Raw genomic sequence first — 23,212 nt, 5'->3', positions numbered from 1 at the left:
ATATTTTAACACGCCTGCATAGTTTGCCTCTCGATGCCTTCCCTCAGTGATGCATTGGACAAAAAGAAGCTTTGAAAAAATAGACAAGCTTTCATTTGTTTATTCACTTTTTCAAGAGTGAGAGGAGGAACAGAAAAACAAGACATGCCCATGTTAATAAGCAATGATGCTTTCATAGCTCGGGAAAGGCTTGCAATGGGTAAAAACTAAATATTTACAACTTGCATGGAACTGAACAGCTTTAAGTCACCTATAAACTCTACAAAAATACTGTGATATTACCAATAATTATGGCCTTTGAAAAGAATGATAATTTAAATCACGTTTGTGACTTGATTCTATATTCTAATGACCCTCTCAGGGGTCATTTGGGGTATATTTGAGAGCCTCTTCATGGTCAAGGAGAGAAAAATGCAACTCTTAGCCCAACCTCATGTGAGCGAGAAATATCACAGCATTCTGAAGTAATGGCACCCACAGTGCTAGTCTTTTTTTCATGATGCTTCATCAATGTTTAATAATATGAAACAGTTTTTTACTGGTATATGTGCTTTAGAATTTCATGGACCAACGATAAATTGCCTGAGAGCATACCAGATCTTGCCAATATGCATCCTATGCTCGCAGGCAGTAGCTTGTTAAAGGAACAAAGACGGACTTTTTATCATCTCTGACTTCAGGTTAAAGCATAGAGTGGCAACTTATCAACTTGGAGTGCCAGGATCCCAAAACAAGTATCCACTTGAGGATCTCCTGATTCTTAAATGATACACACAAAGCTCTTCACAGGCTGACATCAAACTCAATTGACCCCCATTTAAAAGAAAAGAACATCCCTCAATTTTGACTATACGGTCAACTAAACCGTTTGCGAAGGTATGACTTCATTACAGAGTTGTATCTGCAGTGCCCCTACACTGCAATAAACTGTCTTCAGTTCCAGATCCAGGAGACAGAAAATCTTATTTATCCCCACCCGCTTTTTTTTCCCCTCCTTTCCAAAGCTTTTTAGAAAGAATTTTAAGGAATTGGAGGGTAGGGTGTGGTAAAAAATGTCAAGCCCATTAAATAAGAAATATTAGATCATAAAACAACCCTTCTTATGCTTGTAAAAAGCAAACATTCATCACGCTGTTCTTTCTTCTGTTTATACTACAACAATGGGAATGTTCAACAGAGCATTGGAATAGTTAGGGAATAGAACATAAAGATGTGTTTATTCAGTGCATGTAAACAGTTCCATTTAGCTGATCTGTAAAAGCAAACAATTGAAACGGGCACTTCTCAGACACAATTTGAACAGTACAAAACCCTAAACGCTGATACACCAAGAATTCATCACTTTGAAATGAGAAAACGTACTCTACCTTTCGAACTTGTGATACAGTGCAAGTAAGACATCGTATTTCTTTTTCAGCCTTGATACAGTGCTATCAACTTTAGTGCTTACAGTATCCATGTTAACATCCACCTCTTTGAGAAACTGAAAAAATGTGCACACGCTGAAAAACAGAGATGACAGATTAACGTGACTCTGAAAATGACTATTCTGAAATAGCTCCACCGAATAAAAATCACCATAAAACATTACTTTACTTCAATAGACTTCAATGTATTTTTACTAACACTGGAAGCGACTGAAAACCTGAAATACCCAACACTGATACCTTGGCTCCTATCCTGACTAAGAGTTCTACATTTAGAATATTCTTACTAGTCTAAGAACATGAACCATAGCTCCATCCATACTAAAAGGAAACTCAGGAATTAAAATAGCAATAAATACATTGAATTACATAGAATTTCACATCTTACAGTGAGCATATCTGGGGGGGTGGGGGGGGAGTATAGTGTATATATATATAGTATACATGTATATATATAGTCTATGCGTATATATACTATATATACACACTATCTATAGTATATAGTATATACTATAGCATATATATAGTATAGTGTGTATATATACACACACACTATATATATATATATACACTATATATAGTATATACATAGTATACTATATATAGTATATATATATACACACACACTATACATATATATATAGTAGTATAATATATATGTATAAATACTACTGCACAGGGGATCAAAGCTTTCCCAGTAAACATGTAATACTATGGCCATCAAGAAAGCTTTTTCCTCATAACCAAAGTGAGCAAATAGATAAAAATTAAGGTGGAGGAAGCTATCAAATGTTTTGATCCTGTATAAGAATACTGTATTATGAGTGAGGTTTGGTTTCTTTGTTTTCGTAAAGCAAAGTAGTTCATTTAGAAATTCTTTTGCCACAGAATGAAGCAAACTTTCACATCTACTTGAGTGGCTCCAGAGGGCAAGATGACCGGTATAAATCTCTGCCAGATTGCCCTTACAAGTGCTGAAAAGCCCAGGGCTAGCAAGCAATTGAGTATTGCTAAAATCAAAGTCATCAGAGTAATAGCTTATTTTTTGAAGCCCCAAGGGAAGAAGTCTCCTTCAGACTGTAGTGGTTGGGTGAATGCATTCTGTACTCAAGTGGAATGCACTGAACGTCACCGCACAAATGCAATTACATTCCATGGAAGCAGAATCAGTTCTAAGTCAGTCAAGACTGAAGGGATTAAGTCAAAACACAAGACTTGACCACTGTGCTGGGAGACTACCTGAGGTAAAAGAGGCATGGGGAAGTCTGACACCAACTGATGACTGGCAGTCAGTGAATATTCTGTTCCAAGCCTGGAATTACTGTTGTGATGTGCTCCAAATTCTACCTCTTCCTCACTGACATCCTCAGTACTGTGTGTGAAGGGAATGAAAATCTTAACCCCTTGTTGCAAGACGCCTAGCCCCTGCTGTAGTTCTTCCATTTGTGCAACACAGTTTGCAGATATGAAGGTTTCTCCCCCCCATCAGAAAAAAGAAGTCCCTTGCAAGTTGATCCCTTGGCTATCACAAAGACAAGGAACACAATTATCATTGGTACAAGTTGCCCATCTCCCACATACTTATGGAATGGCTCCAGGCACGGTAAGACCACAGAAATGCACTAAGCTGCTAACAAATCCCAGGACACAATAATGCCTGAGAAGGCTCTGCTCATGGATGCATTCCCCACACATGGCATGGTATCTAGGCAGATAGCACCAGAATCCTGGTCCTTTAATATACTTGACATAAGAGCACACCTATCACTGTTAACTATCCAAATTTACATTAAAAAGTACTGTAAGCCTCATTTCTCTACTATGAGCATAGCGAATACAAATATATAATAGCATCAATTTCCCAGAAAACTACAATATTTAAACTGGTATTCAAGTTTTTGAGAACGAGCAGCATATTAGCAAACAATTTGAACACTAACCTTTTTTCCCCCCCCCACTTCTTAATTTAGTATGAGTTAAATGTTAGTGAAGAGTTTTCATAGAAAATCTTTCTTTTTCTTTATCAAATGTTAAATAATTTATATCAAGTTAGGTTGCTGAAAACTTTAGATTTAACAAGGACAAGAATTAAAGTTGTGATACAATCATAAGCCAATCTCATTTGAAGCAAACACTGCTGTTCCCTCAATTAAAACACGACAGCAAGACTCCTAGTTTAATGGAATACTCAGTAATCCCCATAAGTAACCTTCGCTTTAAAAATCAATGAGCCTCATACACACAAAAATTCACACCAATGGAAATCTAAATTCACACAGAAAGACTCACCTTATGCTTAAGCTTTTCAGCAGCTCTGTAAAAGTGAATGTCATTTCATCCAGATCAATTGCTACAATAAAGATACAGACTCCCCATGTTTCCTTCTTCTTTTTGTTATAAGCCTTTCAGAAAAAGAGAAAATTAGTTTTATTTTTACTATGTCATACAAGTGGGTGGTATATAGAGAACCTTAATTTGCTCACAGTAGATTAGAAACGACAAATCAAGAGACCTTCAAGCAGACATTCATCCGTGATAGCCAATTACTGGGTAACTGAAACTGGTACAAGTTGTACATCGTGGATGACAGATCAAGCGTTTCAAATCTTACCGTAGAGTACAAAATGAATTTTACCTGTACAATTGAGTAAGGCTTCAAAAAGCAGCTTTATTTTCACTGAAATGGTTTCTGCTTTGCATGCTTTTCTGCTCCCACCCCAACTTTTTATTTTTAAAAGAAAAACACATACATTAAAATGACAAGAAAACTAAAACCTTTTCAAAATGGTAACTGTTTTCTATTCAGGATTACTTGAGGGAAGCCAACATCTCTCTCCATGCACAGATCTTACCAGTCAGTTGCATCTACACTACTACAGATACAAACTAATTTTGACCATAACAAGACACAAGAGGTTAAGGAACGAGGGAAAGATGGATTTGTTCCTTCCTAGAAAGAACGCAGTCATAAGAAAAGAAAAAAAAAAATCATTAGGGGGACAGAGAAATAAATCCTCGTGAGCTTTATCCTACAACTAAGTCTAAGTAGCTGAACCACAAACATACGCAGTAGCAAAGACCACTGAGATTAAGTGGAACCCAGAAAGAGCCAAAACACAAAACTCATCCTCTTTGACACTGGTCAATTTTAGCCCAGTCCCTGCCCTATCTTTTTTCCTTCCCCAATCACCTTGGCTATCTGTCTCCCAGACAATACCATGGCAATCCACAGGAGCTCATTCAAAAAAATACTTTCAGAAGGCAGCAGTGATCAGATCACACAAGATCCGGGTTCCTCCATCTTATGTGGTCTTCCAAAACTACCCCAAAAGGCTCTGCACTTTCCACATCCTCACTGGAGGTAGTACCTACCCCCAGGTTCTGCCAGCAGACCATAACTGAGCTCTTGTGACCTCTCAGCCACTTTTAAACCTACCCTTGCTCAGCCATTAGGCCGTGAGGTGACAGAGGAAAAGCCAGACAAAGCACTAGCATGGCTGTCCCGTTTCTTTCTTCTAAAGAGGACTAAACCCTGAACAGTCCCAATACCAGTGAGTCTACACAACCCAATCTGTAAATAAGGAATCCACATCTAGTCCTCTTCTTTGGCAGCCAATAGCTTGCCATGCCCATAAACGATCCAAGAACAATTTCACTAGCACTGCTAATAAGCCTTTTACAATTGCTCTGCTTCTTTCTTGAGATCAGCGCTCATAAGTCAATGAAGACTGGATGGTGCCTCCTGCAAAGAGTGAAAAGCCTCATTTGTTTGTACGATAAGTTAAATAAAGAGTTATAGTCTTAGAATGATAGCATATCCCAAGTTGGTGGGGGCCTGCAAGGATCAAGTCCAACTCCCAGCTCCACACAGCACCACCCAACATTCAAACACTGAGCAATACCCAAATGCTCCTTGAACTCCAGCAGCTCGAGGCCATGCCCACCTCCCTCTGGCACAGAACCTATCCCTAACCCCTTTTCCCACCCCTCCCCTGGCACAGCTCCATGCCGTTCCCTCAGGCCCTGTCGCTGTCACAGAGAGCCGCCATCAGGCCTCCCCTCAGCTCCTCTGCTCTGGGCTGAGCACACCAAGGGACCTCAGCAGCCCCTCATACCTCTTGCCCTCCAGACCTTTCCCCATCTTTGTAGCCCTCCTTTGCCACCTCTCAAATAATTCTATATCCTTCTGACATTATGAGGCCCAAACTTCACCCAGTGCCTGACGTGGTCTAGACCTGAACGCTGATTAACCAGCCACCTTCAACAATGTGACAGCTATTTAAGTTACTTTTCTATTTGAGTTTTTCTATTAATCATGAGAACTTGTACAGTAGATATTTTGAAACAAGCTCCTAACAGACTGAGAAGAATCTGACAATGCTTAAAGTAACAAAAACTAACATCAAATAGTCATTGTAATTACTTTTATTGGAAGCCCTCCTCTTTTAAGATATTTTGTGTATACTGTATACCACCAGCAACCTGCACAAGAAGTAAAAACACTGCAGTGAGGGGATTTTGCAGGGGACAGCTTAGCTAAGAGACATTAGACAGCTTCAGCACTCCTTTACTAATAGGTGCAATGAGCATAAGAATAAAAAAAAATGATCTGTAGGATTAGGATCTTCTGCATTAATGTCTCTTATGAGCTGAAAAAAAAAGAGTCTTGAACGTTAAGGTTAACTAGTTAACTCCCAAGCATGACTATTCCCTTCCTGAGAGCAACACTGCCAATGGAATCAGTTCACACTGCCTTATCAGCAAGTCCCTCACTACACACTCTTGTAAACACAGTCTACAACACCGTTATATAAATGCACGTCTTGTAGGGAAAGGCCGTAGTGCCATTTTTCCTAGTTTGTTGCCTACCCAAACAGAGCTAGCTCATTTAGAAGGCTTTACTCTACACAGTGATGAGGAATGCTTGAATGTTAGAGCAATGGTTTACTTGGTAGAAGCAAGGTCTGATTTTGTAAGAACAAGTTTTAAACTAACCCCAGACGGCACTGGTTTGATGAGACCAACTCATTCTTTCTACCAGTAAAGAAGATGGCAGCCTCAGAAGCAGTCTTTGAATCCACTATATGCAAACCATCACAGCAAATCAAATTCTAGTCATCAGAACTACTCCCACATCCACTGCTGATGTTACAGACTGCTTCGGGCATCTTCTCAACCAGACATGTTGAACGATTTTTGGCCTAACACAAAAACTACATGGAACATAGGATAGGAAAGGTTGAGGGAACTGGGCTTGTTTAGATTGGAGAAGAGAAGGCTCTCCCAAAGCTTGCAGATATTTTTTGAGTCATTTCCTATATAAACTAGATAAAACCAGCTGCAGAACAAAAATGCAGCAGCATCTCTCAGATCAAATGCTTTGCTGAAGCCATACCTTCAGAAGAGCCAGTCCTGTGACACAAATAAATGCCTGGTTTACAGTTAAAGCCAGACAATCCACCCAAAATAGACTTGAATGCATGGGAACATATACAAGACAAATTCACAGCCAGAAACTCATTTCTTAGTGTGTTTTGTTTTTCTTTCTTTTTTTTTTATTGACCACAGTCTGATTTAAATTCTTTGTTAACACAGACTACAGAAAATGGGCAGGACAGTGACTCAGCAGTTGTCCTTGGCAGCCAGTCAACCCCAATAAGGTGATTTCCAGTAACTTTATTTCAACCTATCATAAACGAAGACCTATCAATCATTATCTCCAAGATTATCCAGTACTCAATGATTGCATTTAAACTCTTATTCTGAGTTTCCCTTCTTTGCTTTTCAGAGGAAATCACGCTATAACTTTGGGCAACATAGGTCTGTTCTCATTCTGGAGTTACTATTACTGCTTTTTAACCTACTCTCAGCAGATCACCAGTTGCTTAAAATCTAGTGAGAACAACCTAGAACAGTCATTGGCTTTAAATGCTCAAACTGAATTACTGTGCATAGGGGTCGTTGGTGCTCTGCTTTCCAGATGTTACTGCAAAACACTGATGGCACTAACAGAAATAACTTCATGTCTTCACCTCAAGGGGCCCTCCAGATAAAAAGAGACAGTAAGAGGAAGTCTCAGTTCTAGTTCATATGATTAGGGTTGGCAGAACTATCAACATCTCCAACAACACTTCTCATGGCCGAGTGACCCAGGAAAAGACTTTAAGAGGTGTTGCGTAAAACCAGGTCATGAGAAACACACAAACACAGGCAGATACTTCAATTAAGTGGAACGTAGGATGTCACACCAGAACTTCATTTTTGAAGAGGAAGATATGTGACCTGTTAGCTTACTAAAATCTCAGCCACCACATTTTAAGTATGGACAACTAACTAAATGGTAAGATAAAGACTCACAGGTATGTTTATGATTAAAGGAGGAAGAAGGCAAGGAAAAAGATCAAGAAGCATTCACAATAGAGAACTGATCAAGTTTAAGATCCAGGGGAAATAATTTCCTACAGAAAAAAAAAGCAAACAAAATGAATAAAGTACCCACTGTCTGCACCTTAGAAGTTCTATGTAAAGAAAAGAGCCTCCATTTTTCAGCAGAAAAGGTTTTAATTTTCCTATGGAAAAACATTTGGAATGAACAATTACTATTAGTTCTTAACAGATTAAATCAAATATATTAGCTACAAGTAACAGAAATCCATGGAAGTTATTGAACCAATGAAAACAATTCTTCCAATTGGAGAGCTCCCCATTTTGTGGGCTGGGGATAAATGACCCACTGACAAACTTCTTTGCCCATTTAGAGGAACCTTGTTATGTTTTAAAACTCAGTATTGCATTCTTCTGTTCAGGTTGCAGTTCACCTTCCACGTTTTCTCTGCTAAGAAAACAGTTCAACTCTTGAGTGAATCGAGTACTTTGCAGTATCCATATAGCAGTCGATAGGTGGAGAGAATTTCAGAATGTAAGACGAGCAATGAGAACCAAGAAAAGTGGCAGAAACACCTTTCAGATGCCAGACTTACTGAAACTGAGAAGACAATAATGCATTCATGAAGACAGGTTGAGGAAACTGGGATTTAGACAGGAGAAGAGAAGGCTCCGGGGAGACCTCATTGTGGCCTTCCAATACTTGAAGGGAGTGTATAAACAGGAGGGGGAATGGCTGTTTACAAGGGTGGATAGTGATAGGACAAGGGGGAATGGTTTTAAACTGAGACAGGGGACATTTAGGTTAGATATTAGGAGGAAGTTTTTCCACACAGAGGGTGGTGATGCACTGGAACAGGTTGCCCAAGGAGGCTGTGGATGCCCCATCCCTGGAGGCATTCAAGGCCAGGCTGGATGTGGCTCTGGGCAGCCTGGTCTGGTGGTTGGTGACCCTGCACATAGCAGGGGGTTGAAACTCAATGATCATTGTGGTCCTTTGCAACCCAGGCCATTCTATGATTCTATGATTCTCATGTTCATTGGTTACAAAATAACTAACACAGGCCTGAATTAAAACATGAAAACAGTTTAGAGCAATACCTGTGGAAGAAGTTCATGGGCACAGAAGGTTAAACTAGAAAGGACTAAGTATGGTGGTTATAGGTCCTTCCTCAGAGGGTTTTTTTTCTTAATAGTGTAAGATAGACAATCAATAAAAGTGACTCAGGAATTCATGAGTACAAAGAGCTGACAGCAGCAGAATAGAGTAGGCCACATTTCTCCAGCACTACTATGAGCAACATCAAACAACAAAGCAAAGCCTCTACCCAGGCACCACGTGCTGCAACAAGATGGGCTGAAACACACCAGACTCTATGCCTCAAGGTCCTCTCCAATAAAGAGGCCAATAAATAATTCCAATGTATCTATTTACTTCATCTAGAGGCTCAGAGGCACTACTGCTTCTTAATACGGATTTAGGAACAGTTGCAAACAATTGGAGCGTAAGGGTTCCCATTCAAGAAGCCAATTTCCCAAGTCAACAACTGTCAGGGTGTATGACTTCTGAAATGAAGCCTGCAAAAACAACTCTAAAACAGGTAAACAAAATACTGAAGTAACTTAGTTTGGTAGACAAGATTCTTGACAAAAGAAGCAAAGTCTTTTGATGACGTTAGCATAGAACTTATCTATGTATGCACTACCATGTTTACATGAAACGTGCACTGGAGCTCACCAGATGTAGAAAGAATTTAAAGCTAAATCGTATTTCTAGTCACATATCAGATATCTTCTTTCACACCATGTATCAGTAGTGCTGCATCTCAGGAATCAACGTTTTGGATTTTGCCTCTGAGATTCTGAATTCCAGTTCTGCTATAAGATGGTGCAGTTAAACTCTGGTTGTCGCAGCCTTAACGTTTCCCACTGAAGAAGAAAAACACCACCACATTTAACAGAGTTGTAACGTTTTGAATGGCTTCTCTCCATAGGTTTAGAATTTTAAGCTACGAGCTGCTCTCATTTTCCAGAAATACAGACTACAGGAGGGAGAGGGCAATACTTCCTCCTGCTGCACACCTCTCACCACCGTTCAGCTGTTCAAGGATTCAGGACTCAGCTGCGATACAGAGCAGCTGCATAACCTTGACTCAAACTGCTGAGGAAACAAAGAAGCTGAGAGCCGTACGAAAAGCTGCAGTATGGACACGTCAAGGTGAGAAAGGCAAAATTACAGACAGAAGATCATTAGTAGCTCAGATTCAAAAGGGGGAAAAAAAAAGAAGAAAAGCACAACAAGAAAAGGTGTAACACCTTAAAGGAAAAAGACAGCAAGTCAGTTTTGGTGGGGTCAGAGGATGATGGCACGGAGGATTCATTTCAGAGAGCAGCAGATACCAGCCTTTTTCATGCTGGCTGATGCCTACCTGATGCCAGGCACCCTTAGGTATCTTACTGGAGCACAAGCACACCCAGGCTCATAGGTCACTGCATCCTAGCTATTTTTTGTATGGACTTGCCAAAATAGTAATAATAAGCTTTGTTTGCAGAACCTCTTCACACACAGCTACATGTACCCTAAGTGACAGCTAATACTAGTTGTTCTTAGGTTTGTAACCATTCACTGATTAAAGATATATCAGGTGTTCAGATAAGGCCCAAGCCTATATTTGCACTCTGAGTGCCCATCCAGTTATGCGGCATCTTAAGTCAGGGCCACACTGCTTCTTCATTAGCCCTCCAAGTTGCCCCTCCATGCTCTCAGAGGCTTGGCAGGTGTAACTTTGAGATCAGCCATGAAGAACAAGGTCAGCGTGCCAGGGAAAGGGTTCAGGTCTGTATGCTCTGTACCAAGATGAGAGTCAGGATTGTTGGGTGCTACTTCTATATCCACCCATTGTTTGATGACTTAACCTGCCTCGAGTCCAGTCACCATCTCAGTAGGGATTTCTCTCGATCTGTGTCTTGCTATTTCCCTTGCCATCTGAGAAGAGAAATAAGCTAAATAAGCAGCTTCTATCCCAGTTCTGAATGGAGAGGTTGGTACTGACCAAAAATGTGCACAGCGGGTGCTTGCACAACAAACACCAGGATAGCTCTTCACACCCATTATCTCTACCACAGAGGAGAAAGGAGCATACATTTACACAGAGCCTTATCCTGAGCGCTCACCAGCTATTGCAGAAACTCACAGTGCCAAGACATGATAACAGCTCAACTTGGGAAGAGAAGCAGCAATTAGCCAGGCTGATCATTTGCTGGATTTCAGACTCAAATGAAGCCTCAACTACAAGCAGCAGCCCCAGCACCTGCTGGAGGCACACACTTGCCAGCTTCCCCATCCCGACACCTCGTTGGTCTGTTAGAAAGCTCGATGAAAATGGCCAAGATTGGGCCAAAATACAGCATAGGCCTTTTGCTACACACCGAGAGGCTCCTGGATAGGTTTTACTGCACCACAGGGCAATAAGTATCAGTGCACCTTATGGTGAAGGCTGAAGCCATTGCCCTGTTCTGAACAGATAAATGAAGATTAGAGAGAAAGTTTCCAGAAAGGGAGGGTTTTCAGTGCTTTGCATCTTACCTGCCCACTTCTAAGTCCTGATCAGTGAAACGAAACCTTCACCCACGAGTGAAATTCACAGAACTACACCGAAACCTGTCTCCGTATTTACTCGTTCGGACCGACTGCCTCCTGTTTCAGTTCACACAGAGAAACCTGACTTTGCTTTTAAGTAAACACTCCCTGGGGAACCCTACAGACAGTGCCTATCTGCTATGTGGCTTCTCCCACACTGCCATGTCGACAAGCACAAACCCATTGAGAGCTGAGTGAGGTTTGAGCACTGCAATCGGTGGCACAGCAGCAGCAGAAGCAGCACATCAGCTCCAGGCACAGAGAGGGCAGCCAACACCAGACCGTGAGCTGCGAGCAGTGCCCCACTGGGGTGCGTTCAACCTCACCCGGGTCAGCAACGCTATTTGATTGTGCTGCAGCCGTTCTCCGAGCCAGCAGCGATACAACGAGGGGAAAAAAGGTCAGGAGGGCACGTAACCCCTTCATCTATTTACGTGCACCCAGTGATTGACTTTGGATGGAATTATCTCAGCTCTAAGATTAACACCACGCAAGGGGAGGGGGTATATAAGGAGAACATCACCACCTCTTGCAGACCCCTCCTGCAGCCTCCCGCAGGAGGAGGCGCTGGGCGGCTGCACGCAAACACACGGGAGGTGACCCGGATAATAAAGGTGCTCATAATAAAGGGCTGCCGCTTTCACAGATCAAAGGGACTTCGGGAGGCGCCCCAGCCCAACCCCCTGCCAAAGCAGGTTCCCTTCTGCGGCTCACGCGGGAAAGCGGCCAGACGGGTCCCGAACATCTCCAAAGAAGGAGACCCCGCAGCCACCCCCTGCGCCCCGTTGAGGCGCTCTGCCGTCACCCGAAGCAGTTCTCGGGGCCGCCGGGCACAGCTCCGAGCGGACCGCAGCCCCGCGGCGGGCACCGCACTCACCGAAGCCCCGTCGGCGGCCGCCAAGCTCTCGTACGTCATCCAGGCCTTCTCCCTCACGCTGTCCGGCGCCTTCAGCGCATCGCACAGAGCCACGAACTCCGCTTCCCCCACTTCCAGCCTACAAAAGCATTGCGATACACGCTGACACCGGGCGCTTCGCGGCGGGGACGCGCGGCCCGTGTTGGGATACCGGCGCCGTGCCGCCGGGCGGGACGGGCCGGGCCGGGCCGGAGGACGCGGCGCGGCCGTTGCGTTGCGCTTACCGGGTGCCGCCGGGCGGTGAGGCGGTGCCGGCGCCGCCCTCGGGGCTGGTGCGCTGACTCCTGGCGGCGCCCGCCCTGCGAAGGGGCTTGGGCGGCATGGTGACCGTCGGGCCCCCGCCGTACAAGCGGCCACCAAGGGGCTCCGCTTCGCTCCCCTCCCTTCCCCGGCGCCCGAACCGCGGGAAAATCGCGTCAACGCCCGCACTCTGCCGTCACTTCCGGGCCGGCCGCCGCTCCCCGCCACGCCCCTCTCCAAGGCGTCGCCCTTAGACCCGCGCGCAGCGGCTCGATGCCGAACCCGGAAGGAGGGTGCGGCGCACGGATGCCATTCGACCAATGAGGGCGCTCGCTTCCACCGCGCTAACCAATAGGAGGCGGCTCCGCTGTAGGCTGCACGGCGACCGGCCGAGGGCTGCGGCTCGCGGCGTTCTGAAGTAGCGGGCGGGAGGGCGGCGGCGCCTCAGGTGCGGCTTTCTTCTCCTTCTGTGGCACCCTGCTGCGTTCGGGGCAGCTGCTGCCGTGAAAGGGTTAATTCAAATCAGAGAATCGTAGGACCGTTTGAGTTGGAAGGGACCTCGAAGGGCCATCTGGTCCAGCTCCCCTGCAATGAACAGGAACACCTACATCTCCGTCAGGTGCTCAGAGCCCCTCCAGCCTGACCTTGGGTGTCTGCAGGGATGGGGCATCCACCGCCTCGCTGGACAACCTGTGCCACTGCCTCACCACGCTTCCTGCAAAAAATGTTTTCCTTATATCCAATGTAAGCGTCCCCTCTTTTCGTTTGAAGCCATTTCCCCTTGTCCTGTCACAGCAGACCCTGCTAAAGACTGCCCCCTTCTTTTGCTCCCCTTCAGACACTGAAAGCCGCCCTCAGGTCTCCCCAGAGCCTTCTCCATGCTGAACAGCCCCAGCTCTCTCAGCCTGTCCTCACAGGAGAGGTGTTCCATCCCTTGGATCATTTTTATGGCCCTCTTCTGGACACACTCGAGCAGGTCCATGTCCCTCCTGCGCTGAGGACTCCACATCTGGACGCAGTACTCCAGGTGAGGCCTCACAGCGCAGAGCAGAGGGGCAGGATCACCTCCCTCACCCTGCTGGCCATGCTGCGTTTGATGCAGCCCAGAATACAGTTGGCTTTCTGGATTGTGTGGGCACATTGCTGGCTCATGTCCAGCTTACCATCCACCAGTACCCCCAGGTCCTTTTTGGCAGTGCTGTGCTCTATCCCTACACCTCTCAGCTTGTACTTTGGATACGTGTACTTTGCCATGACCCGGCTGCAAGATACTGGGCTTTGCTGAACCTCATGAGGTTCTCCTGGGCCCACCACTCAAACCTGTCTAGGTCTCTATGAATGACATCTCATCCCTCAGGTGTATCAGCCATACCACACAGCTGGATGTCATCCACAGAGTTGCTGAGGGTGCACTAGAACCCGGCGTCGATATCATTTGTGAAGATCTTAAAGAGCATAGTATCATAGCATAATCCCGGTCTATGGGCCACACAAGCCTGCTGCAAACCAGTTTTCTCTATCACCAACCCCTTACTGGTACTGGAGAGGACCTGAGTCCTCTCTGAAACGGAACTGAGCACTCAAAATGAGGCAAATGCTGAGGATGTACCAAGGGAAGGAGTGAAGTATCCAACTGCCTGAGCTGCAGCGCGAGGCACCATTGGCCAAGAGAGGCTGCCTCAGTTCAGCGTTCATAGAATTATAAAATCATAGAATGGCCTGGGGTGGAAGGGACCCCAAGAATCATCAAGTTCCAAATCCCCTGCCACGGGCAGGGCCACCAACCTCCAGATCTGGTACTAGATCAGGTTGCCCAGGGCCCCATCCAAGCTGGCCTTAAACACCTTCAGGGACAGAGCATCTACAGCCTCTCTGGGCAGCCTGTTCCACCACCTCACCACTCTCTCAGTAAAGAGCTTCCCCCTGACATTTAATCTAAATTTCCCTTATTTTAAAACCATTCCCCCTTGTCCTATATATACCCTTTTATAAAAGTTGATTCCCCTCATGTTTATAATCCCCTTTTAAATACTGGAAGGCTGCAGTGAGGTTTCCTCACAGCCTTCTCTTCTCCTGGCTGAACAAGCCCAGCTCCCTCAGCCTGTCAGAGCCACATACTCACAAAGTGTGCTCGTTACTTGAGGTGATTGTTCCTCAAATTTATTCTTCTTCTTCAAATTCTTCTCGAAATTCATTCTTTGTGAAATTCCTCTTCAAAATAAGTAATGAGCACAGTGGAGGCAGTCAATACATCTTTCCTGACATGAGAAGAACCATACCTATAACTGTATGGATATTGAGTAGGACAGAAATCAAAAATCCTTGATAAACATCTCTAAATCTGACATCATCTGACTCCCAACTAAAAGCCTATTTTTAGCACTGTGCATTACAATTATGTTTAATGAAGGAAATTCTCCACACTTCGGGGATCTTCTGGATTTTAAGCCAATGGGATTCAAATCCCCAGTGCCTCAGTTTAGAGACCTTAGAAGTATTCTCTTCTGTCTGACATCACATATCTGCACTTCGGAGGTAGATCACTGCTGCAGATAAGCACACTTCCTTTCCCTTTTTCTTCTTGTGGTGGCAACTTGCTAGTAGAAGCAAAATCTTTATGTGCAGGGACTCCTGCTACACACACACATTTATCATTCATTTGTAAAGCGATTAGATTGGTGTCAAACTTCTGGATTTAAAATAAAGCATAAGCACAGCAGTGGTCATACAACAGCCCACAGTGGCAGCTTGGAAAAGTAAGCAAAACTCCTAACCCACTGATGAGTGCATTGCCCTCTCCTCACAACTGGTGTTAAGAGTGCAGAGGAGCTCAAACTGAGAGCAAAGCATCTCAGAAAACTTGGTCGTGACCTTCCCAGCTGTCAACAAGAAGGAACACACCCTCCTGAGCAGTTCACTTACAGCTGCTTCAGCTGCTTTTAGAGCCAGGCCCCAGATCACCCTAATGATAAACAAAGACTTGGTGTTGCTCTCGTAACTCCCTGTGGATTAACACTTAGGGAATATCATATCCTATTAAACAGTTGACAACCAGTGTAAATACTACTTTTCTAACTTTACTGTGCCAAGCCTGAGCTCAGGTTGAATTGTATGCAGCTTTACATCAAACAAGGCACTCAGGGCTCCCTTCCATACACAGACACAACTAAAAAATATCCTTATTACTTCACATTACAGCTTACAGAGAACCAGAGGGAGAAGAGAGGCAGCAGATGAACGGAGCTACAGTAACCTCTAATCCATCCCTCAGATACAGCGACTACACCTAAAATGCAGGAAGATCTAATGGGTGTGTATGTACTTAATAAGAGACGCAGACTTAAAGCTATATGTAAATTGCTGCTTTTCTTTCTTTTCCTCCTTAGATATTTAAATGTTTTAGTCCTGTATTTAAAAACATTCCCCTTTAAGTGTAGCCTTTCGCTTTTGGAGTAAAATGACAAAGGTAAGAATGAAGTATTAGTTATTTTTTCTCATCAGATTGGACAACGACTTGGTTCTAAACATCTTGCTCCAACAGCTTCTATATTGCAGGTCACACGCAGGCAGCAGTCTGTGCAATGTTCCCCACTCAGGCAGGCCTGAGTCATTGCTCCCAACTGCTGACCAACCTGAAGTAATTTCTCCATTTGAATTCTTTTCATTTAAAAGTGTTGCTGTAGCTTCACTGTAATTGCCAATGGGAAAGCCATGCTTTCATTACAAGTGAAGCCAAGCCTTTTTACGGTGGCTCCGACTGCTCAGATAAGGTAGAAGGCTTGCTCCTTTTTGTAGTTTTTGTGCAAATGATATATCTGTGATACAGTGATCTGACTTAAGTGCACCTCATGGCCTACGAAGTCTTGCTGCTTATGTCCACATTAGTGCAGACCTCTAACACCTAAATTACAAGTCTAATGAAACCATTTCTTCTGCAGATGGATGAAATGAATGTACTTACTGAAACCATTGAGCTTCTTTATATTAGTCCAAGTACTAACTATTGACAGATTATTTGCTTGAATACGGGTCATAGACTGTAAAATTCAGAGAGCCTGTACAAGTACCAATGATTGTGGACCTGCCCAGCTCCCCACGGGTGTCCTGGTTTTAGCTGGGATGGAGCTGATTTTTCTTTCATAGTGTCTGGTATGATGCTATATTTTGGAGCTCCTCCCCAGCCCTGCACGCTCCAGGCCTGAAGCAATGCTTTTTTGGAGCTGCCATGCAGAGCTTTCATGAACTTAAATGACAGTCCTGTGTCAAGAGTGCCTCAAGGACACCAAGGGTTTGAGTCACCTCTAGCCAGGCCAGCATGAGCCCCACTGGTAACACTGCCTTGCAGTTACCCTGCTTTGAAATGGTATGGAAACATCTGATCTGTAGCTACTCCTGACATTCAGGGGTTTATACATCCTTTTACAGTAACAGCGGTGATGTGTAGGTTAGACTGTTACCTCAGGAAATGCTGGCAAGGGTAAAGGGAGAAAGAGTGGGCATTTCTGAGACTCAGAATGTGCTTTCTTACACTGTACCTAGCCTGGCCCCGATACCACTGTATCCTAAATAAATACTCAGTTAAAAATATGAAGGGTAAAAATAAATTAATATTTCTACACTGATATTTAATCCATCGGGACCACAACAAACTGCAACCCATTTATCTCTAAATGGAGAGGTCGTCGTTAGCTGTTGGCTTCTTTAACAGTCCAAAGCTTCCCTCTAGACATGTTACTAGTAAAAATATTTTCACTCTGTGTTTATATACATCCATGACTCTGCTCTTCTCAGAGAACTGTGTGGTGCCAGAGTCCCGGATACTACAGTGAAGAGTCAAAGGGAGGACATCCATAACAATTAAGTGTTTAACCCAACTGTCAGTGGAATGTTTCAGGCAAAGCTTCAATGCGTACAACCTCACACCCACTGTCCGTGACTGCTTCAGAGATCTGAAAGGAAGTGGTGCCTTCCAGGGCTGGGTGGAGAGTGCCTGCACAGGTAATGGCACCTTGATGCAAACCCACAAGCCAGATCTTGCACGGATACCTCCGGTTCTGTCCCTTTGAGATTAATTTACAGAGATTTTGTACTGATCAAGCTCAGTCTGACTTGTTTTTTCCCCTCTTTTTACTCAGATTTACTCTATTCATAGAAAATCACCTCTAAATGTGTAAGGCCTTCATGTATTGCACGTTCTAAGTGAAAACTGCGACTGAGCTGTGTCTACTTTACAGATCTGTGCTTGTATTGAGGAGCAGGGTACTAAAGTCCCTGAGTGATGCTATTTATTAAAAGAAGCCTTAGAGCGAGTGCAATTACATCAGAAAAACTAATTGATCCTGGTTTTCCTTGCTTGTGGAAATTTCATAATCTTAGTACAAAACATACCCTTGCACGCACAGCTGCATGACACTGTTTAGTTACACAGGTACATGTAGGTCTCTGTGTGCCACCATGCAGGTAAAGTGCTGCTAACCCCAGGCACGTCCTGTCCCTGGGACACGCTGGGCATCCTGTACTGCCTCTGGAGTACAGCTCATCCTGATTGGTACTGATAATTAAATACAAACAAAGGTTAGCTGGCAAACAAACCACAACCCTATTGTAGTTTGCAGCCACGCAGCCCTATTCATGTCCCCATGTCGATCCCTCCCTTCCCATCCTGCTCAGTCCCAGCTTCTGCTTCCTCTCTGTGTGTGAGATAGCTTGCTCTGGCACGGGGAACACCCTGTCTGCAGCAAGGATGTTTCTCGTGCCTCTTCTTCCAAGATTTCTGAAGCTGATAGAAGACACCCTGCTAGAAGTAGTGACTCAGGGGTCAGTTTCAACCAACAACCCAAAACCAACTGAAAATTAGTGGCCACAGCCTATATAGTCAACAGACACGGGCATTTCGCTGAATGAAATCTACCTGTAATCTTTTTGTTTAAAATGAGCCTAAGATAACTGAATTCTTTATTAAGTTAAGCACCCTAATTGGGTGAGAGCATTTGCGTATGGTATTCCAGCAAACCTCTTAGCACAACAGCTTTATGGACTCTCTGATGTTTTTCCCCCATAGCAGTGAAGCATCCTCTCACCACCAGAGCAAACAGTGCCAGTAAGAGCACAGCCCTGCTGATGTTCCTGACCACGGTAACTGCTCACGCAGCCATGGCAGACTGGCATCCTCCCACCCAACTTGTAGCAACAAAAGCTCATCTTTCACAGAACTTAACTCTCAGATACACGTCATTACAAACCACTGTTGATTTCCACAGTAGTGATTCAGCTGGAAACCATTTTTGAGCAAATGAATCCCGCCCTTGCTTTCTGTCTGTGCATGTGCAGATGTCACAGCTTCAGGTAAGCCCATAGCTTCTCAATCCATCACACAACCAACCTCATGCATTTTCTGTGATTCAGACCTTCAAGGCTTTCTCCATACCAAAACCTGCCCCTGGACTCTTCACTTCAGCAAGAGAATGAAGGAAGACTTGGAGCTTCCTCTGCACTTTGCAAACGCAGGTCATGCACACCACCAGGGAACAATAACCTCACACACACCAACACCTACTGAACATCAGAGGCTGCATGGCACACATTCAAGAGCACACAGCCTTCTGCATGAAATAATTAGTGGTACTTTGATTTTGCTCCTTTGATGACAACCTGTGTTCCAGACTCCTCTCCTCTCCTCTCCTCTCCTCTCCTCTCCTCTCCTCTCCTCTCCTCTCCTCTCCTCTCCTCTCCTCTCCTCTCCTCTCCTCTCCTCTCCTCTCCTCTCCTCTCCTCTCCTCTCCTCTCCTCTCCTCTCCTCTCCTCTCCTCTCCTCTCCTCTCCTCTCCTCTCCTCTCCTCTCCTCTCCTCTCCTCTCCTCTCCTCTCCTCTCCTCTCCTCTCCTCTCCTCTCCTCTCCTCTCCTCTCCTCTCCTCTCCCTTCCCACCCCATCCCAGCAGTTCCTATAGGGTATGTTCCCCCCCCCCCCCCCCCCCCCCCCCCCCCCCTCAGATTTGTGTCTCATCCTCCACTGACTTTTTCTAAGAGGACAGAAGTCCCAGCAGGCTCTTTTCCTGGACTCGGAGTGTTAGGACATGGGGAAATGGTTTCAAACTAAAGGCTGAGAGATTTTGATTGGATATAAGGAAGAAGTTTTTTACAGTAAGAGTGTTGAGGCAGTGGCACAGGTTGCCCAGAGAGGTGGTGGATGCCCCATCCATGGCGACACCCAAGGTCAGGCTGGATGGGACTCTGAGCAGCTGATGGAGCTGTAGCTGTCCCTGTTCATTGCAAGCAAGTTGGACATTGCAATTGAGTTCCAACTCAAACAATTCTCTGATTCCATGATTTTAGGTCTCCTGATCCACAGTGCCTGCTACTGAATAAGATGTGAGCATCTGCTGGGAGCTTTCTCTCATTCAAGCCAAGCTTCTTTCCTCCAATGCTGACTGTCACACCACTGATAGAAAAAAAAGTCCCTCCACCAGACAACAGGCCCAGAAGCTGTTAGAGACGCAGGCATGCAGCACGATCACACGAACCTTCTGCCCATAAGAACGAAGCTATTTCTCCAACTCCTGCCTTCAGCAGCCTGGCTGGCTGGTGTCTGCATCAAAAGAGATCGCAGAGTTTCTTATTGAGTTTTATATTGAAAACAAGGGCAGTGCAAGGCTTACTGAAAAATAACACACTTCATGTTGAACTCATGAAAAATAGGAACTGTTTCCTGACATATATTTGACCTTTATGTGAACACACAATTTCGACATCCTGAATGTCTGCAGCTGAAGCTTTCCCAGTGGATTTTCCAGCCTGCTTAGACCTATACCAAAGCGTAGCTACAGAAATGTAATTTGTGCATAAACATCCAGCCTAGATCTATGTGGGTTCCTAGCTGATGTTGTTCGTGACTGCCATACACCATCAAGAATAAATAAGCTCACCTTTCAGAATGCAGCAATTACACTTCCAAATTTTTATATAATACACCTATATCAAGACTGAACTGTAAATTAAGCCAAACAAAGCAGAAAGAAAAATGAGTATTTAAGAAACTTCCTTTAAAGCAAATCGTTTGATCTCAATCCAAACATTCACAATAGGAGGAAACTGGAGGATAATGTGTTTATAATGGTATAATAGCTCCAAAACCAGAAAGGCATTCTCCCACTGTATTAATAAAGGATCCTTGAAAAGATGAAAAATAAGAATAGTTCAAAGCCTGTTGGCTAAATCCACATTAAGACAAAAGATTTGGACACACATGATGCATATTATTTTGAATTATCAAATATCCTATTAAACATTTCGACTTTTCTGATAAATCAATACTCAAAATGGTTGGAAGGACGGGTGAGTTCCCTAATGATGAAACTTAGAAGTGGATTTTTGGGGAGAATTTCCAGCCCTGTTTTTGAATGCTACTCTATTTTTAACTCTCCCGTAATTTTTCCAGCAACCAGCTTCAAAACAATAGTTAATATCATGCACCTTAACCTCCACTCTTCCCCATAAACGTTGTCATACAAAGATCCCAATCACACAAAGAAAATTAAACTCATTTTAAGAACAGTAGTTTAAGTGAAAATGGCATGATACATGTGGGTACTGTCTCAGACACAGGGTTTGAATGTTGGGCGGTCCTTTGTGGAGCCACTCAATGATCCTGGTGGGTCCCTTCCAAGCTGGGATATTAGAATCATAGAATCACAGAATCACCAAGGTTGGAAAAGACCCACGGGATCACCCAGTCCAACCATCCACCCATCACCAATAGTTCTCACTAAACCATGTCCCTCAACACAGCATCCAAACGTTCCTTGAACACCTCCAGGGTCGGTGACTCCACCACCTCCCTGGGCAGCCCATTCCAGATTTATTCCATGATTCTATGACACTCGGTGCCTTCTTATTGGTCTTTACTGTTAGCATCTGCATCCAAGAACGGTATGCTCCCATGATGGAACAGTGAAATCTGGAATAAGGAAGACTTAACTTTGGTGGAGGAAGATCAGGGTTACGGAGCATTCAAACTGAACTTACATAGGTTCATGAGACCTGCTGGGATGCACCCGTTAAGTGCTGAGGGGCTTGATGACATTGTGAGGCAACACCTGATAATCTCTGAAAGATCAGTGATAGAGCAAGTTCCCTGGAAACTGGAAGAAAGCAAATGTTGCTACTATATTAAAAGTCATGAAGGAGGTTCCAGTAATCACAGGCTCACCTCTATTTCTGGGAAGCTGATGGTGGAAATTCCCCTGGAAGCCATTTCTGAATATAAGTAGGTCAATAGCATTGATTTACAAATGAGGGAATCACGTCTGACCAACCTGATTGCCTTCAGCAACAAAATGCTTGGTGGATGAAGGGAGAGCAGCGGATGCTGTTTACGTTGATTTTATCAAGGCTTCCGATGTTCAAAGTGATGAAGTACAGACTAAACAGACAGTAAGGTGGACTGAGAACTGGCTGAACAACCTGCCCAGAGGTTTGTAATCACTGGCATGAAGTCTGACTGCAGGGCAGTCCCTAGTGGTGCACTCCAGGGGTTCAATACTGAGGCCAGTACCATTTTGTATCACGACTGCTGGCCTGGACAAAGGGTCAGAATGCACCACCAGCAAGTTTGCAGATGACACAAACCTGGAAGGAGTACCTGAGAGACCACATGGGTGCTCTGCCAGCCAGAGGGACGGAAAGGCTGGAGAAGTGGGCTAAAAGGAATGTCATTAAAGTCAACAAAGGAAGCACAAAGTCCTGCCCAGCACATGCTGAGGGTTACCCAACTGGAAAGGAGATCTGCACAGAATGACCTGGGGTGTCCTGGCGGACACCAAACTGAGCATGAGACAGGAACATTGCACCCAAAGAGGGCAAACAGCCTCCTGAGCTGTGCTTGGAAGTGTCACCAGTCAGTTCAGGGAGGGGATTGCTCCCCTCTGCTTAGCACCAGTTGGCAGGTCTAGAGTGCTGAGTCCAGTTCTGGGCTCCCTAGTACAAGAAGGCATTAAAATCCTAGAGTATATCCAACAAAAGCCCATGAAGGTGGATTCAAACATTTGAAATGTGAGAGGAATGGGAGAGCTGGGACTGTTCAGCTTGGAGGATGCTCAGGGGTTCTCATCCACTTGTATAAATGCCTGATCATAAAATCATAGAATGGCCTGGTTGAAAAGGACCACAATGATCATCCAGTTTCAGCCCTCCTGACACAGGCAGGGTCGCCAACCACCAGACCAGGCTGCCCAGAGCCACATCCAGCCTGGCCTTGAATGCCTCCAGGGATGGGGCATCCACAGCCTCCTTGGGCAACCTGTTCCAGCGCGTCACCACCTGTGTAAAAAACTTCCTCCTAATATCTAACCTAAACCTCCTGTCTCAGTTTAAAACCATTCCCCCTTGTCCTATCACTATCCATCCTCGTAAACAGCCACTCCCCCTCCTGTTCTCTTTTCCAAGCTAAGCAATCCCAGTTCTCTCAACCTTTCCTCATAGGAGAGGTGCTCCAGACCTCTGATCATCTTAGTGGCCCTCCTCTGGACCCGCTCCAAGAGCTCCGCGTCTTTCCTGTACTGGGGGTCCCAGGCCTGGATGCAGTACTATAACGAAGGAGGTACCCAAATC

At 44.7% G+C, this 23,212-nt stretch overlaps 1 protein-coding gene and 1 long non-coding RNA gene across 3 annotated transcripts in view; one reads left to right on the top strand and one right to left on the bottom strand.

The window, feature by feature from the left end:
* RB1 (RB transcriptional corepressor 1) overlaps positions 1–12,792 on the bottom strand; it is a 77,142-nt gene extending 64,350 nt beyond the window's left edge. Inside the window, exons 1-4 of one of the 2 annotated variants that reach the window (NM_204419.2) lie at positions 12,592–12,792; positions 12,329–12,446; positions 3,717–3,829; positions 1,368–1,502 (exon numbers count right to left, since the gene is read on the bottom strand). In NM_204419.2, coding sequence (NP_989750.2) covers positions 1,368–1,502; positions 3,717–3,829; positions 12,329–12,446; positions 12,592–12,689 — 464 coding nt within the window. In that variant the 5' untranslated portion in view covers positions 12,690–12,792. Of the gene's footprint in view, positions 1–1,367; positions 1,503–3,716; positions 3,830–3,910; positions 12,447–12,591 lie in introns of those variants that run through there. The other variant, XM_046898854.1, reaches the window with a different exon arrangement.
* A 215-nt stretch (positions 12,793–13,007) lies between these two features.
* LOC124417825 lies at positions 13,008–22,853 on the top strand. The gene is made up of 3 exons (XR_006934068.1): positions 13,008–13,634; positions 15,806–15,917; positions 19,940–22,853. It is a non-coding gene; the product is annotated as an uncharacterized LOC124417825 (long non-coding RNA).
* The last annotated feature ends 359 nt before the right edge of the window (positions 22,854–23,212 follow it).

This window comes from Gallus gallus, chromosome 1 (assembly GCF_016699485.2).
Source record: "Gallus gallus isolate bGalGal1 chromosome 1, bGalGal1.mat.broiler.GRCg7b, whole genome shotgun sequence".
In the NCBI taxonomy this organism is placed as follows: domain Eukaryota; kingdom Metazoa; phylum Chordata; class Aves; order Galliformes; family Phasianidae; genus Gallus; species Gallus gallus.
The sequence above is the reverse complement of the archived record's forward strand: the minus strand, read 5'-3'. Positions and strand labels throughout refer to the sequence as shown.